Source organism: Camelus dromedarius, chromosome 5 (assembly GCF_036321535.1).
Source record: "Camelus dromedarius isolate mCamDro1 chromosome 5, mCamDro1.pat, whole genome shotgun sequence".
NCBI lineage: Eukaryota > Metazoa > Chordata > Mammalia > Artiodactyla > Camelidae > Camelus > Camelus dromedarius.
In genome coordinates, this window is record NC_087440.1 from 37,851,621 (window position 1) to 37,868,518 (window position 16,898).

At 33.9% G+C, this 16,898-nt stretch overlaps 1 protein-coding gene across 2 annotated transcripts in view; it reads left to right on the forward strand.

The window, feature by feature from the left end:
* Positions 1-16,898, forward strand: part of NUBPL (NUBP iron-sulfur cluster assembly factor, mitochondrial) — a 176,702-nt gene that overhangs the window by 56,722 nt on the left and 103,082 nt on the right. For both annotated transcript variants that reach the window (XM_010986155.3, XM_010986154.3), the window contains exons 5-6: positions 12,728-12,767; positions 12,858-12,948. In XM_010986155.3, the coding sequence (XP_010984457.2) occupies positions 12,728-12,767; positions 12,858-12,948 (131 nt within the window). The remainder of the gene's footprint in view (positions 1-12,727; positions 12,768-12,857; positions 12,949-16,898) is intronic.

Here is a 16,898-nt window from a genome sequence, read left to right on the forward strand (position 1 = left end):
AATTCTGATCCATACCTGGTTTGAGCAGGAAAGAATGTGATCAATTAATGATCCATTACTGATCAATCAGTGATGCCGACGCAGGTGTGAAGTAGGCTGGAGGCCAGGAATGGTGGTGTATGGGTTGTTGGAGTAAGTAAAGCAAGTATCTATCATCCTTACCTGAAGTCCTGTCACCTATTTTTTTTCCTAACCCTTCTTTTACTTCTTTCTGTTAAATTCTGTGATGTAAATTGGCAAGGTTCAGAAGTAGGATGCCAAGTTTATTCCTATGCTTCTAGTTACTCAGTAAATATTCTCTAAATGATTAACTGAATGAAGAAAATCTTAGCTTCAGATTAGGTAAGAATTTGAGATAATCACCCTTGCTCCAAAATATCCCTTATACATTATTCCATTTATATTCTAGGGAGCAGCTTCCATTTAAAAACTACATATCCTCTACAAAGCTCAAGTTCTTGAGGTAGTTTACTCGTATCAGTTCCTTTACCTAATAGAAACCACCCATATGAGAAAATGAGGGTTTTGGTTGGGAAAGGGATGGGTTGGAAAAGAAAGGGACAGTTTTTTAATTGGGAAAAAGGTTAGATTTTAAGAAAGATGTGCCTGAATGGCTTTCAGTTCTGAGATGGGTGGGTTCCTGGGATGGGATAGTCGAGTTCCAAGGTGGTACAAAATGGAAAGTATGTTGAAGGTAAAGAAAATCTTAATATAAAGAGTGATAGGTATAAAATTATAAAAACGTTGAAGAATCTTCTCTATAGTTTTACTTTCTGCTCCCTTCTCTACTAGTCTAGATCTCCCTCCTTTCCAGCTCTTATTTGCTGTATTATTTTATTGCCTTTTGGCTGTCCAGACTGGCACTTGAATTTTAACTCATTCCGTTCTCATCTCTACTTACCTTCTCTCTAAATCTTTCTTTTCTTCTAGGTAAACAAGTAGTGTATTCTAAACCTTTCCTGGGTACTGTCAATTGGTGGAGCTGCTTTATGTCACCCAGCCATTTGAAATTCTCTTGAAAGAACAATAGTGGATGCAACTCCCTTTCTGCATCTGATTTCTCACAAGAAAGGATCTTGGTTTCAGAGAGAAAGGAAGGAATAGGAAAGTGATTGGTAAAGAAGTGAAAACTGTAGAGTTTGCACTGGTTGTCCTTTCTTACTTTCTGAAGGTTCTTGTACCTTTGGGTGTCTTCTCATCAGTATGTTGTTAAAAGTTTGTTTTTTATAAAACTGTTTATTTACTTGGTTCTGTGTTCAAGTATTTCTTAAAACTCATGAAATGAGGTTGTATATTCTTGGCTGTACTCTGTACTCATTTTAAAAAATGGATATAATGTCTTTAGTTATATGATTTCAAGTTATAATATTTTTTAGACATAAATTCCTGAACTTTGGTATTCAACTGTATTTAAAATGCTTCCTTTATTCTTGGAGCTGGGGAACCGAGTAGAAGGTACAGAGACTTTTCAGGCTTATTGCCAATACCAGGTAAATGGGAATGTCTGCTATTTAGCTGATTCATGAACAATGGGATTGCTACAGAAAGAAGACCTGATTCTAGATCATAGTTATCATTGGGACATTTAATGATGTCAACTTTAATGGAGAGGTTTAAAACAGCCTTTCTTATGCCTGTTTCCTTTTTACCTAGCTTTTCATTTTGACATGGTCACCATGTCTATTCTAGCTTGACAATTAATTTATAATATAAAAGTAGTCTGTAAATTTGTTTGAAATCCACTGGTGACATATAATCTGTTAAGTAAATTCATACCTGTTAGAAATGATAGAACTTTGTTGTAGTAGAGCAGGAGGATGCAGCAATGTTTAATTCATTCTGTGAGTGGCATTGTGGCAACTGAAATAGTTTGACTTACAGTAAGAATCTTTTGTGCTTCAATGCATGAACTGTTGTGAAGATTTGAGGAGGTGGGAAATAATGATCAGTGTCATGGTAAGTTCGGCTAATGATGGTCTCTTCAAAACACTATTACTCATGACACAATGGATTCCGCAGTATCAATGTAAACTTTCAGTGATACTTTGCTAGTTTTTCTATTAAGTTTTTGTGGAGGAATTGCTGTATACATTTTCTTTAAACTAAAATCTAGGGCAGAGAAACAGATTTGTATCTGTAATAATGAGCTGTTGTTCAGAGTCTATCTGTATTAATTTAAAAGTATGGCTTCAGCCTATGCCAGCATTCTATTCTGATAATTTTCTTAAAGTAAAACACTTTAAGGCAGTATCAATTTTGTCACTGATACATAGGAGAAAATAGTGAAGAATGTGCCTTTAACTTTCTCATTAAATATATATGCCATACATGTTTAGGAGTTTCATTGTACATATTTCACTGTTAAACTTTGACACATTTAACATGATGATTAATCTGCTCACATTGCTGAGCTTTTGGTTTACAATTTATTATTCACTAAAGTACAAGAAATATTTTAAGTACACATTTTCTCTGGATTGGGATTTAACATACTGATAAAGTAAATTAAAGATTGTTCCTTTACAGTGTCAGAAATTTTGATATTCAATTTTGTGAAAAGGCTTTTGACTATCCCAGTGTCTTAGTCTGCTCAGGCTGCTATATGAAAAATACCATAGATTAAATGGCTTAAACCACAAACATTTATTTCTCTCAGTTCTTGAGGCTGAGAATTCCAAGATCAAAGTGCCAGGAGATTTGATGTCTGGTGAGGACCTACTTCCTGGTTCACAGATGGCCATCTTCTCATTGTGTCCTCTCATGGTGGAAAGGGCAAGAGTACTCTCCTGGGTCTCTTTTAAAAGGGCACTCATCCCATTCATGGAAGCTCTACTCTTGTGACCTAATCACCTCACAGGTCCCGCATCCTAATACCATCACATTGGGGTTAGGATGTCAACATAAGAATTTGAGGGGTGAGGGTGTCATAAACTTTCAGTCTGTAACACCTAGTTTCAATTTCTAATTCCAGTTTGAACTTTATGCCCATGTTTTAAACAGTCAAATTACTTAGACCATCTATTTCAAGTGGAGGAGTAAGTGAATAGATGATATTTATATTCTCCTATTTTATTTGGGTATAATCTTTTCCATGTTACATTAAAAACAGGATGAGGCTGCCATTGCTACTGCAGGTTTTAGCCAATATACTAAAACAAGAAAAAGAAGTAAGAGTTATTAATGGTGGAAAGGAAAAGACAAAATTTTCATGAATTCCATGTAACATGTTTGTCTACTTAGAAAATTCAAAAGATATATTCAGAAGACTATTTGAAAAGTAGTGATAAAAACAGATGCAAAATATCTTCTGTAAGATATCTTGGGGGATATAAGATCACTAAATAAAAATCAGCAGCTTTCCACTTCTGGTTCTGGCAGTGTGGTAGACAATGTTCAGAAAAACATTTGCTGTAACAGCAAACCTTAAAATATTACATGAAATATTAACAAAAATTACTTTTCAGTGCATGACCGAGGTAGTGGGAAAGGAAGGGAATTTCTCAGAACTTAAAAATAATAAGAAAGTGTGAGGTAATCGGTATAGATATGCATTGGAATTGATGTTTACCCAGGTATTACGTGCTGATCCTTGGTGGCTTAAAGCCTATATTTTATAGGTCTGTGTATGGAGAAATGGAGACAAAGTCTGACATCTAAGGAGGGAGGAAGTTTCAATGGAGAATCATCATGTAAAAGCTGGGATGCCCGGATGACATCCTTAATAAATGATCAGTGAAATAACCCTTCCTTACATTGGTAGTTACTGGGATATGTGCTAGGCTTGTCCTCATCTCTGAGTAGAATACAAAAAAAAAAAAAAAAAAAAAAAAGACAGATAAAGCAAAAGATTATACAGTGGAATCTTTTATTATACTTTTATTATTTATTATACTTTATTATAAAGTGGAAGTCGATTAACTAGAATGTAGATGAAAAGAAAATACCCAGAGGTAGTACATAGGGAAGAAGATTAGGGAGAAAAAATGAGAGTTTGAGGGACTTGGAGGATAGCATGAAAAGGTCCAACATAGGTCTAATCAGAGTTCTAGAAGAGATAATGGAGAAACTGTGACAAAGGTAATATTTAAAGAGATAATGGTTGTGGGAAAGGTATGGCTCAGTGGTAGAGCATGTGCTTAGCATGAAGTCTTGGGTTCAATCCCCGGTACCAAATAGAAATAGTGGTTGAGAATTTTCCAAGACAGAATTAAAATTTAGGACAACAGTAGCATATGAATTGGCCTGAGAGGGAGAATGATTGGATTTTAAGCATTCCAAGGGAAAAAAGGTAGAGGTATTGATAGACTTTACACTTTAAATGTTTGTTTAAATTCCTGAGTAATCATTATAAAAATAGAAATGGACTGAATGATTTCTATTTTAAAAGAGGGGAAAATGTAATGAGGGAAAGAATCGCAATAAAAAAATGAGGCTACTAAAAAAGTTAGGCAAAGAGAAAGTACAGGACAGAACAGTAGCTATGAATCCAAATGTATCAGCAGTATGAATATTAGTATTATATACAGTTAAAAGAATAATATGGTAAAAACAAAATAAAACAAAAACCAAAATCTAGATACATTAAAGCTATTTACAAGCAAAGTACCTAAAACATAAAAATATGCATGGATTAAAAGTTAAAGAATCAGAAAAGATAAATCAGGCAAAATGAAAGTGGGTGTAATGTTGATAGACAAAATAGACTTCATAAAGAGTTTTAAAGCAAACGTTTTACTGAAAGTAAAGAATTACTGCCTGTAAATAAGCTTGATATAATAGCTATATATAGACTATTCTTTTGAAGCATACCTGGAATATTTGTAAAAATTGACCATGTGCTAGCGCATGAAGCAGATTTTAATGAATTTCAAAGATTAGTATCATTCAGACCACGTTCTCTCATTACTGCACAATTAATTTAGAAGTTTATAACAAACGGCAACTAAAAACATCTTCACATTTGGAAATTAAAAGCAATTTCTAAAGAGCTCATAGTTGAAAGAAAAAATAATGAAAGTGAAAATTTGTGGGATAAAGCTAAAATAATATTTAGAGATAAATGAATAGTCTTAAATGTTTATATTTTAAAAGAAGAAAAGGCTGAAAATAAGTAAGATAACTATTTAATTTAAGAAGTTAGAATAATGCAATAAACCCAAAAAAAGGAGAAGGAAAGAAGTGATTAAGAGCAGAAATTAATGATCTTGAAACAGAAACAGTAGAGAGGACCAATAGAACCAAAAACAAACAAACAAACAAAACCCCTAATAAATTAGATAAATGCCTGTCAAGGTAGACTTTCAAAAAAGAGGAGAGAAGATCTATAAATATATTGGAAATAAAAAAGGGACTTGACAGATGCAACCATTGGTTTTAAATATGAGAAAATATTTGGACAACTCTTTGCCTATACATTTGAACATCTTGAATTGGCAATTCCTGGAAAAATATGTATCAATGAAACAGGTTCAGGAAGAAATAGGAAATCTAGATTATTCCATACTTATTAAAAACATGGTATCAATTGTTAAAAATTTTATTACCATGAAAACAGCAAGTCGACACTCAAGAAACTAGTATTAATTACACAAACTTATTCATGGAATAGAAAAATATATAACGCTTCCCAACTTAGTATATGAGGCTAGTTAAATCTTAGAAGGCTAGAATGAAAAGTAAAGATTATAGGACAGTATCTCAAATTATTTTATGTAAAAAATCTTAAGCAAATATTAGCAAACCAAATTCAACTTTGTATAAAACAACTATATTGTGATTAAATTGGATTTAATCCAAAGAAGCAAGTTTGGTTCAAAATTAGAAAAAATTATTAATGTAACTCACCATTTTAGCAGATTAAAGGAAAAAAAGTATATGATAATTTAGAAAGATACTGAAAAAGCATTCTATAAAACTCAACAGCTATTTATGATCAAAACTTCTTAAACTAAGACTAAGAAGGAGTTTTATTTAACCTGATACAGTGTATCTCTGACAAATGTATAGCAAGAATTATACTCACTGGTGAACTGTTAAAAACATTCCATATAAAATTAGGAATAAGAGAAGGAGATCTGGTATCACAGCTTTTATTTAACATCTTATAGGCACTCCTAACTTCAAAGTAAGTCCAAACACATACTAACACACATGAATAAGGAATTGAATAAAAGAAGCAAATTGTCATTATTTGCAGAAAATATCATTATTTACATAGAAAAATTAAAAAAATAGAAAAATTATTAAAATGAATAAAGGAGTTTAGCAGGTAGCTAGGTATGAGATTAATGTACGAGAAAATTAAATTTCTGTATATCAGCAATAGTTAGAAAATGCAATTCCAAAAAAGATACAAATAGCTTCAGAAATATAGGGCACTTGGGAACAAATCTAGCAAAAAATGTACAAATCTCATGTGGAAAAAAGTTCCAAAATTTTATTGAAAGATTTAAAAGATGTCAGTAAATGAAGAAACAAATATGAAGACTGAATTTAATAAAAATGTCAATTCTTCCAATACTTGTGCAAATTCAGTCAAAATTCCACTTGTCGAAAGTGATGACCAAGTTGAACTTAGTTTATAAAGATGAGCAGAGGGCCTATGAATAGGTAAGACACATGTGAAGAGAGAACAGTTAGGGGACCTGCTTTGCCAGGTAGGAGGACTTACTATAAAGCTGCAGTACACACATTGTTTGGTATTGGCTTAAGGATAAACAGATAAACTACTAGAATTGAATAGAGAGTTCAGAAACAGACTTATATGTATATGAAAACCTGACTTATGACAGGGCTAGCACTGCAGATTATTTGTAGTGGGACAGTATTTTATCTGCATGGAAATAAAAAGAAAAATGGATCTTCACACCACACACTGAAATTAATTTCAGATGGTTTAAGGACTTAAATGTGAAATGCAAAACTATAAAAGTTTGGAAGGCAATATAAGAGACTATCTCCATGACAGTATATTAGTAAAAGTGTTCTTAAACAAAACCCAAGAAGGAAAAAATTGATTAATTTGATTACATAAAAAATAAGAACATCTGTTATTCACAAGGCACTATCAAGAATCCCGCAGAGCCTTGTTCAAGATGATAAAATCAAATGCCTGGTGCATTTGATTAAAATATTAAAATATTTCCATAAAACTGGAAAATAGGAACAATTACTAATAAATACCTAGAAAATGAAGGAAACACATACCTGCCCCACAAAGATCTTAGCATCAATTCCGGAGACAAGGGAAAAATAATCATATTGTGTGCTTTATTGCTCAGCTATTAATAACATTTACATGATTATCTAATAAAAATGTGATATAATTGCATTGGAAGGATGAGAGCATAGGAAGTGTAACTGTGTAAAAAAAGCTAAATACTTTGATGTGTCATGAAATAACTAAAAACTGTCAAAAGATTAACTAATCATGTTCTGTCAACATTAATTTCCTGGTTGTGATAACTGTACTATTGTTATATAAAATATTAACATTAGGGTAAGCTAGGTGAAGGGGATATGAGGACTGTATGCTATATTTGCAGCTTCGCATAAGCCTAAGATTAATTCAACATGCAAAGTTAAAACAGTCGGTTTTTTTAGCTTCATGGAGTAAGAAATGGGAGAGGATTGGTGGATTATTGACATTTAGTAATAATTTTATACTACTACTTGATTCTTTAATCAGTATGCATATGTTACTGAAGAAAATAGAAAGTAGAAAATAGTGCAGAGCACAAAGGAGGAAAGTTATTACTCTGAAAATTTAACTTTGATGCTTTGGGAAGAATTGACAAAAGTTACTTGGAAAAGAATATTGCCATCAAATTAGCTGTGGGGAAGATTGAGCTTGTTAGTTTAGTCAAAGTTAAAGAAGGAAACCATAAAAAAAATATATATATATATTCTTAAATATTTTATTTTAGCTTGGAACATAAAAATGCATACTTATTCAATAATATTTTTTTAACATTTTTTATTGATTTATAATCATTTTACAATGTTGTGTCAAATTCCAGTGTTCAGCACAATTTTTCAGTCATTCATGGACATATACACACTCATTGGCACATTTTTTTCTCTGTGAGTTATCATAACTTTGTGTATATTTCCCTGTGCTATACAGTGTAATCTTGTTTATCTATTCTACAATTTTGAAATCCCAGTCTATCCTTTCCCACCCTCCACCCCCCTGGTAACCACAAGTTTGTATTCTCTGTCTGTGAGTCTATTTCTGTCCTGTATTTACGCTTTATTTTTGTTTGTTTGTTTGTTTTTGTTTTTGTTTTTTAGATTCCACATATGAGCGATCTCATATGGTATTTTGCTTTCTCTTTCTGGCTTACTTCACTTAGAATGACATTCTCCAGGAGCATCCATGTTGCTGCAAATGGCATTATGTTGTCGGTTTTTATGGCTGAGTAGTATTCCATTGTATAAATATACCACATCTTCTTTATCCGGTCACCTGTTGATGGACATTTAGGCTGTTTCCATGTTTTGGCTATTGTAAATAGTGCTGCTATGAACATTGGGGTGCAGGTGTCATCCTGAAGTAGATTTCCTTCTGGATACAAGCCCAGGAGTGGGATTCCTGGGTCATATGGTAAGTCTATTCCTAGTCTTTTGAGGAATCTCCACACTGTTTTCCATAGTGGCTGCACCAAACTGCATTCCCACCAGCAGTGTAGGAGGGTTCCCCTTTCTCCACAGCCTCTCCAGCATTTGTCATTTGTAGATTTTTGAATGATGGCCATTCTGACTGGTGTGAGGTGATACCTCATTGTAGTTTTGATTTGCATTTCTCTGATAATTAGTGATATTGAGCATTTTTTCATGTGCTTTTTGTTCATTTGTATGTCTTCCTTGGAGAATTGCTTGTTTAGGTCTTCTGCCCATTTTTGGATTGGGTTGTTTATTTTTTTCTTATTGAGTCGTATGAGCTGCTTATATATTCTGGAGATCAAGCCTTTGTCGGTTTTACTTGCAAAAATTTTCTCCCATTTTGTAGGTTTTCTTCTTGTTTTACTTCTGGTTTCCTTTGCTGTGCAGAAGCTTGTAAGTTTCATTAGGTCCCATTTGTTTATTCTTGCTTTTATTTCTTCTAGGAGAAAATTTTTGAAATGTATGTCAGATAATGTTTTGCCTATGTTTTCCTCTAGGAGGTTTATTGTATCTTGTCTTATGTTTAAGTCTTTAATCCATTTTGAGTTGATTTTTGAATATGGTGTAAGGGAGTGTTCTAGCTTCATTGTTTTACATGCTGCTGTCCAGTTTTCCCAACACCATTTGCTGAAGAGACTGTCTTTATTCCAGTGTATATTCTTGCCTCCTTTGTCAAAGATGAGTTGACCAAAAGTTTGTGGGTTCATTTCTGGGCTCTCTATTCTGTTCCATTGGTCTATATGTCTGTTTTGGTACCAATACCATGCTGTCTTGATGACTGTAGCTCTATAGTATTGTCTGAAGTCTGGGAGAGTTATTCCTCCAGCCTCTTTCTTTCTCTTCAGTAATGCTTTGGCAATTCTAGGTCTTTGATGGTTCCATATGAATTTTATTATGATTTTTTCTAGTTCTGTGAAATATGTCCTGGGTAATTGGATAGGGATTGCATTAAATCTGTAGATTGCCTTGGGCAGTGTGACCATTTTAACAATATTGATTCTTCCAATCCAAGAGCATGGAATATCTTTCCATTTTTTAAAGTCGTCTTTAATTTCCTTCATCAATGGTTCATAGTTTTCTGTGTATAATTCTTTCACCTCCTTGGTTAGATTTATTCCCAGATATTTTATTACTTTGGGTGCTATTTTAAAGGGGATTGTTTCTTCAATAATATTTTAATGAAGGGACATAGCTTTTTTTTTGGCAGGGGAGAAGGGATCCAATTAATAGAATTCAGCAGTAGATTTCTTTTATAAACCATGCCTGTATATTTTATCCACAATTTTCAATTTCTGTCTCTTTAAAGAGGAGGAAGAACCTAAAGAACATATGACAAAATCTGAGTATGTAATCCTGCTAGATTTTTATGTTTTTTGTCCTAAACTTTTAGCTCAATACTGGTCTAAATTGCTTAAGGTAAGAGGAATTCTAGTGTACTTTGTTAGGGTAAAGAAGTAGTGTATGGTAGCAAGAATGTTTGATAAAAGAAACTGTACTTTGTAGTAACCTTTTGCTACGTGGAGTGTAGTTTGTTTGTTTTGTATTGAGCATAAGCAGTACATGTTTTCCTTTTGAGATTAATGCAATTTCTTGTCTCAGATTACAAAGTAGAGGGTTTTTTTTTTTAATTTGGTACAATACCCATGACATAAAATGTACCATCTTAATCATTTTTAAGTATATAGTTCAGTGGTATAAAATACATTCATAATGTGCAACCGTCACCACTGTCCATCTCCATAGTCCTTTTCTCTTATAAAACAGATACTCTAACCATTAAATAACAACTCCTCATTGGCTCTTCCCCCTGCCTTTGGCAATCACCATTCTACTTTCTGTCTCTAGGATTTTGACTACTTTCAGTATTTCATATAAGGGGGAGCACAGAGTATTTCTTTTTTCATGAATGACTTATTTTACTTAGCATAGTGTTCTCATGGTTCCATATTATAGTACATGTCAGAATTTTCTTCCTTTTTAAGGCTGAATAATATTCTATTGGATGCCTGTATCACATTTAGCTTATCCATTTATTTGTTAATGGACACATGGGTTGCTTCCACATTTTAGTTATTGTGAATAATGCTGCAGTGAACACGAGTGTACAAGTATCTCTTCAAGACACTGAGACCCTGCTTTCAATTCTTTTTGGGTATATACCAAAAAGTGGAATTGCTGGATTGTATGGTAATTCTATTTTTAATTTTTTGAGGAACCACCATATTATTTTCCATAGCATTTCCATTTTACATTCCCATGAGCAGTGCACAAGGGTTCCAGTTTATATTCTCACCGTTTGTTTGTTTCTCTCTTTCTTTCTTCCTTTTCTTTCCTTTTTTGATTGCTGCCATCCTAATAGGTATGAGGTGGTATCTCATAGTAATTTTAGGTTTGTTTGTTTGTTTGTTTATTTATATTTAATGGAAGCACTAGGGATTGAACCCAGGACCTTGTGCATGCTAGGCATACACTCTACCACTCAGCTATACCCTCCTCCACCTCATAGTAATTTTGATTCATATTTACCTAGTGATCAGTGATGTAGAACATTTTTTCATGTGCTTATTGGCCATTCTCCATTCCTTGGAGAGATGTCTGTTCACTTTCTTTGCCATTTTTGAATTTTGTTATTGTGGTTGTTATTGAGTTTTAAGAGTTCTCTACATATTCTGGGTATTAATCTCTGTAAGATACATAGTTTACAAATATTTTCTCCCTCTGTGGGTTACCTGTTTACTCTGTTGATACTGTCTTTTGATACACAGCATTAAAAAATTTTCATGGATTCAAATTTGTCTGTTATTTCTTTCACTGCCTGTGTCTTTGGTGTCCTATCCAAGAAATCCTTACCAAATTCAATACCATGAAGATCTTGCTCTATACTTTCTGCTAAGGGTTTTATAGTTTTAGCTCGTATGTTTAGGCCTTTGATCCATGTGAGCTAATTTTTGTCTGCAATGTTAGATAAGTGTCCAGCTTCATTCTTTTGCAAGTAGATATCCAGTTTTTCCAGCATTTCCCCATCGAATGATCTTGGCCTCTCAGTGAAAAATCATTTAATTATTTATATGAGGGTTTATTTCTGGGCTCTCTACTCTATTCCATTGGTCTATATGTCTGCCCTTATGCCAGTACCATAGTGTTTGATTGCTGTAGCTTTGTAGTAAGTTTTGAAATAAGGAAGTACGAGTCCTCAAGCTGTGTCCTTTTTCAAGACTGATTTACATATTTGGAATCCCTTCAGATTCCATGTGAATTTTAGGTTGGATATTTGCAAAAAGTGTTATCAGCATTTTGATAGGGATTGCATTGAATCTGTAGATTGCTTTGGGTGGTATTGACATCTTAACAATATTAAGTCTTCTAGTTAATGAACATAGGATGTATTTTTATTTATTTATGTCTTCCTTAATTTTTTCAGCAATGTTTTGTAGTTTTCACTGTACAAGTTAAGTTCATTCCAAAGTATTTGATTCTTTTTGATGCTGTTATAAATGGAATTTTCATAATTTCCCCTTCTCGTTATTCATTGTTAGTGTATAAAAATACAACTGATTTTTGTATTTTGACTTTGTATCTTGCTATTCTACCTAATTTGTTTAGTAGCTTTAATAGTTTTTTTTTTTTTTTTGGTGGAATTTTCAGGGTTTTCTGTATATAAGATTATAACATCTGTGAAAAAAGAAAACTTTACTTTTCCCTTTACAATTCAGGTGCTGTTTTCTTTTTATTGCTTCATTGCTCTGGCTATAACTTTAAGTAATATGTTGAATAGAAGTGGCAAAAGTGGGCATCCTTGTCTTATCCCTAATCCTAAAGCAAAAATGTTCAGTCTTTTATCATTGAATATGATGCTTATTCTAGGTTTTTCATACTTGGCATTCGTTATGTTAAGATACAAAATAGAGTTTTGCTACTTTTTGGATTTTTATATTTTTCAAATTTTTTAAGTACAGTATGAGTAGCTTATTTATATTTTTAATTTGACACTGATAAGAAAACAAATCAGTATGTTTATGTATAATGACTTACTGTTCTAAAAGATGTTTTTTTCTTATTTCAGGCAACTTAATGCGACCTCTTTTGAATTATGGCATTGCTTGGTGAGCATAGCTTTTTTACTTTATGTTACTTTTCAGAATAAAATTGATTAACTTATGTAAGTTAGTTGTGTTTTTGGTTAACTGTTGCAGTATGTCCATGGGCTTCCTAGTTGAAGAGACTGCACCGGTTGTTTGGAGAGGCCTGATGGTAATGTCAGCCATTGAGAAACTGTTGAGGCAGGTAAGAAAATTGCATTAAGTATCAATTTATTATTGGCACACTGTTGTTAGTATTTGCTAATTGGAGAGTCATTAAATTTGCAGTCAGGTTTGAGATGTTTTGCAAAAGAATCCAATTGATAGGCTGAATTTATAATAGGTTATGTGGTGCCAAGACCAGATTTCACTGTCACATGATTTAATCTTTCCCATTCCTTATGAATCCTAAAATCTAATATTCCTCCTAAGGCTTTATGGATGGCTACAAGAAGATGGAAGTATTTCTGCTTTTCACAGTGATCAGAGATCCAAGTCAGTGAGAAGAGACACAGAAATCCAGGCCAAGGGTTGGTGTTCCCAGTGCAGGGATGCAGGATCCCCATAGCCCATTCCCAGCGAGGGGTGTGTACGTTCTCTCTTTTCTGTCCTTTTTAAATCTCAGACCCCCCCCCCCCCGTTTTTTCTCATTTTATTTATTTTTTGGTTTTTACTTTTTAACATTTTTTTTATTGAGTTATAGTCATTTTACAATGTTGTGTCAAATTCCAGTGTAGAGCACAATTTTTCAGTTATACATGAACATACATACATTCATTGTCACATTCTCTTTCGCTGTGAGCCACCACAAGATCCTGTATGTATTTCCCTGTGCTACACAGTACAATCTTCAGAAACCCTTTTAAATCTCAGATTCCAATAGGTGACAAAAGCATCTCTGCAAATGAACTCCTGAGGGTGGAAGAGAGAGAGCAAACGTGTACCTGCTCTCAGGAGAGAGGCAAAGGGAGTTTCCCACAGAATAAGTAGGATTAAACCTGACAGTGTAAATAATTAGGCTGCAAAAAGATTGTACCTGAAGCTCACACTTAGATTTAGTGCTTGCTTTTACAAGAACGCTTTTTGAGACTAGAGGTGAGAGGATCAAAAGTCTGAAGGAAGCTGAGTATATTACTATTTTATTTTGTGGGTTTTTGGGGAAGGGAGGAGAGGGCAGAATCCCAAATCCCTATTCTCAGTGTCCCTCCATAACCCAGCCTCTTTTATCTACTGCTGAATACTGTTGGAGAATGTGGAATAACTGTGTTAATTGCTGGCCTTATACATTTTTGATTTCTGAGTTTAGCCACGCTCTCAACATTTCAGTCATCTGATTTTATTCATCGTTCTTCTCAAAATTTATAAAATGCTTAGCTTAAAAAATATTTAGAGAACTTGGTTGTCTGGCAGAGGACTTGCGGATATTTAGAGATTTGGCTCTCTGATACATAAATCGTATAAAAGTCACAGTTTATTCTGATAAGTGCTGAAGATACATTTTTAGCAAACATACTATCAGAATGCATATCAGGGGTGAGAAAATGGATCTGTAACTTATTTTATTGGGATGCTTAGAGGATACCTAGAGCATCCTTTAGGATATTAGGATATTGGACTGCATGCCTTACAGTCTCTTGTAAAGTCACTCTGTCATTTGTGCATTTTAGTAGGAGCTCAAAGCTGATATTTTCAGATCATACTGTGACCAGTGCTAATCATCTGAGCTACTAATTAAGGAGTGTTTTGTTTTTGTTTTGCTTTAGAAAGCAGACTAGCATTTGGTAAGTTTAACATCCTTTCTAAAAATTTAGTAGCTGGGTAGATGCTCTGTATAGCAGTGGATTGTGGAGGTACTAATTCATTGGCTGATTAAAAAATTTTGAATATAACATATGTATATATAGGCGAGTGTACAGATCGTAAGTGTACAGGTAGATGAATTATTCCAAAATAAAAAAATTTAATAATCATCATTTGGGACAAGAGAAATAGATAATTAGAATACCAATGTTCCAGAAGCTCTTCTCATGTCCCTTTCCAGTTACTATTTTATGGGGAGAAGATAAATACTTGTGGTCAGTCTGTAATCTTGAACTGGAATCTGGTTTAAAGTTTTCTTCCCTCTCCTTTATAATATTCTATTGCATTAAACTTATAAATGTAATGGAATGTACAGATCTTATGTGAAATTCAGTGATTTTTGATAAACACATGTAACTATATAACCACGGTCAAGACAGAACATTTCTGTCCCCTAGAAGTTTCCCTGGGCTCCCTTGTATTCAGTCCCACACTCATGAGCCATCGTTGTTGTGACTTCTATCACCATAAAAGTGTTTTGCATGTTCTTACATTTCATATAAAGGGAACCCTACAGTATGGAGCCTATCATATAGGTTTCTTCCTCTTAGCCTAATGCTTTTAAGGTCATTCTTGTTGCATGTATCAGTAATTGATCCCTTTTTATTGCTGATTCGTATTCCTCTGCATAAATACAACCCAATATTTTTAACCTAATTTCTATTGATGGACATGTGGGTAGTCTCCTGTTTGGGGCTGTTATGAATAAGGCTGCTATAAATTCTTGTACAAGTGTTCATAAGATTTCTAGTTGCTTCTCATCTTTGTTGACGTTTCCTGTTGTCAGTTTCTTCACTGGTGGGTATAAAATGGTATCTTCTGATGGTTTTAATTTGGGCTTCTCTGTTGGTCTGTGATGTCGAGCCCCTTTCACGTGCATGTTAGATATTGCTGTATCTTCTTTTGTGAAGTGTATGTTCAGGTCTTTTGCTCATTTTTTTGGCTCATTTCCCCTCTTGTAATTGAGTTGTGAGAGTTTTAATATATTCTGGCTGTGAGTCCATTGTCAGATACATGTATTGGGAATATTTCTCCGAGTCTGTGACTTGCCTTTTGATGAGCTGAAGATTTAAATTTTCATGAAACTCGATTTCTGAAAAAAAATTTTTTTTAATGCTTAGTGCTTTTTGGGTCCTCTCTAGGAAATTTTTGCCTGTCTACCCCAAGGTTGTAAAGATATTCTCATGTATTTTTATTTCAAAGCTTTATAGGTCTGGCTTGTACATCTTGAATTAATTTTTGTGTCTGAAGTAAGATAATGATCAAGGTTTATATTTTTTCATAGTTATGGCATAATAAATATATTTGTCCTTTGTGGGTCCTGGCACAAAGCTCCTAAAACACTGGAATTTCCTGAGTGATAGGATTATCCTTTGCATTCGTAAAGAATCCCCTTTTGAGCACACCTGCCAGTTCATGCTACTGAGGTGACTTAGGGTGGGACCCTAAGGTGACTAAGAGAGGGGGCTCAGGGCCCTTGCCTTATACTTCTTCATGTGGCTGTTCATCTGTATCCTTTATAATACCCTTTATAATAAACTGATAAACGTAAGTAAATATTTCACTGAGCTATGTGAGCTCCTCTAGTAAAATTATAGGCTTGCCTCAGAGATATTGCTGGTTTGATTCCAGACCACTGCAATGAAGGGAATATCACAATAAAGCAGTCACAAGAACTTTTTTTTTGTTTCCCAGTGCACATAAGAGCTATGTTTACATTATACTGTAGTCTATTAAGTGTGCAATAGCATTGTGCCTAAAAAAACAATGTACATACCTTAATTAAAAAATACTTTATTGCTAAAAAATGTTAGCCATCATCTGAACCTTCAGCAAGCCATAATCTTTTTGCAATAGTAGCATCAAAGATCAGTGATCACAGATCACAATAACAAATAAAATAATAATGAAAAAGTTTGAAATATTGCAAGGATTACCAAAATGTGACACAGAAACACAAAGCGAGCAAATGCTCACTTGGAAAAATGGCCCTGATAGACTTGCTTGGTGCAGGGTTGCCTCTAACCTTCAATTTGTAAAAAATGCATATCTGTGAAGTGCGATAAAATGAGGTATGTTTGTAATTGAACCTGAGGAGGGAGTCATGGTAACCTCCGATTTAGAGCCAGCCAATCCAGAAGCACATGTAACAACCTGGACTTGTGATTGGCATCGGAAGTAGGTGCAGCCCTTAACGTGTGGAATCTGATGCTGTCTCCATGTAGACAGTGTCAGAATTGAGTTAATTGCTTGGTGATGTTGGGGAACATATATTATAATAGTTTATCTAATTGT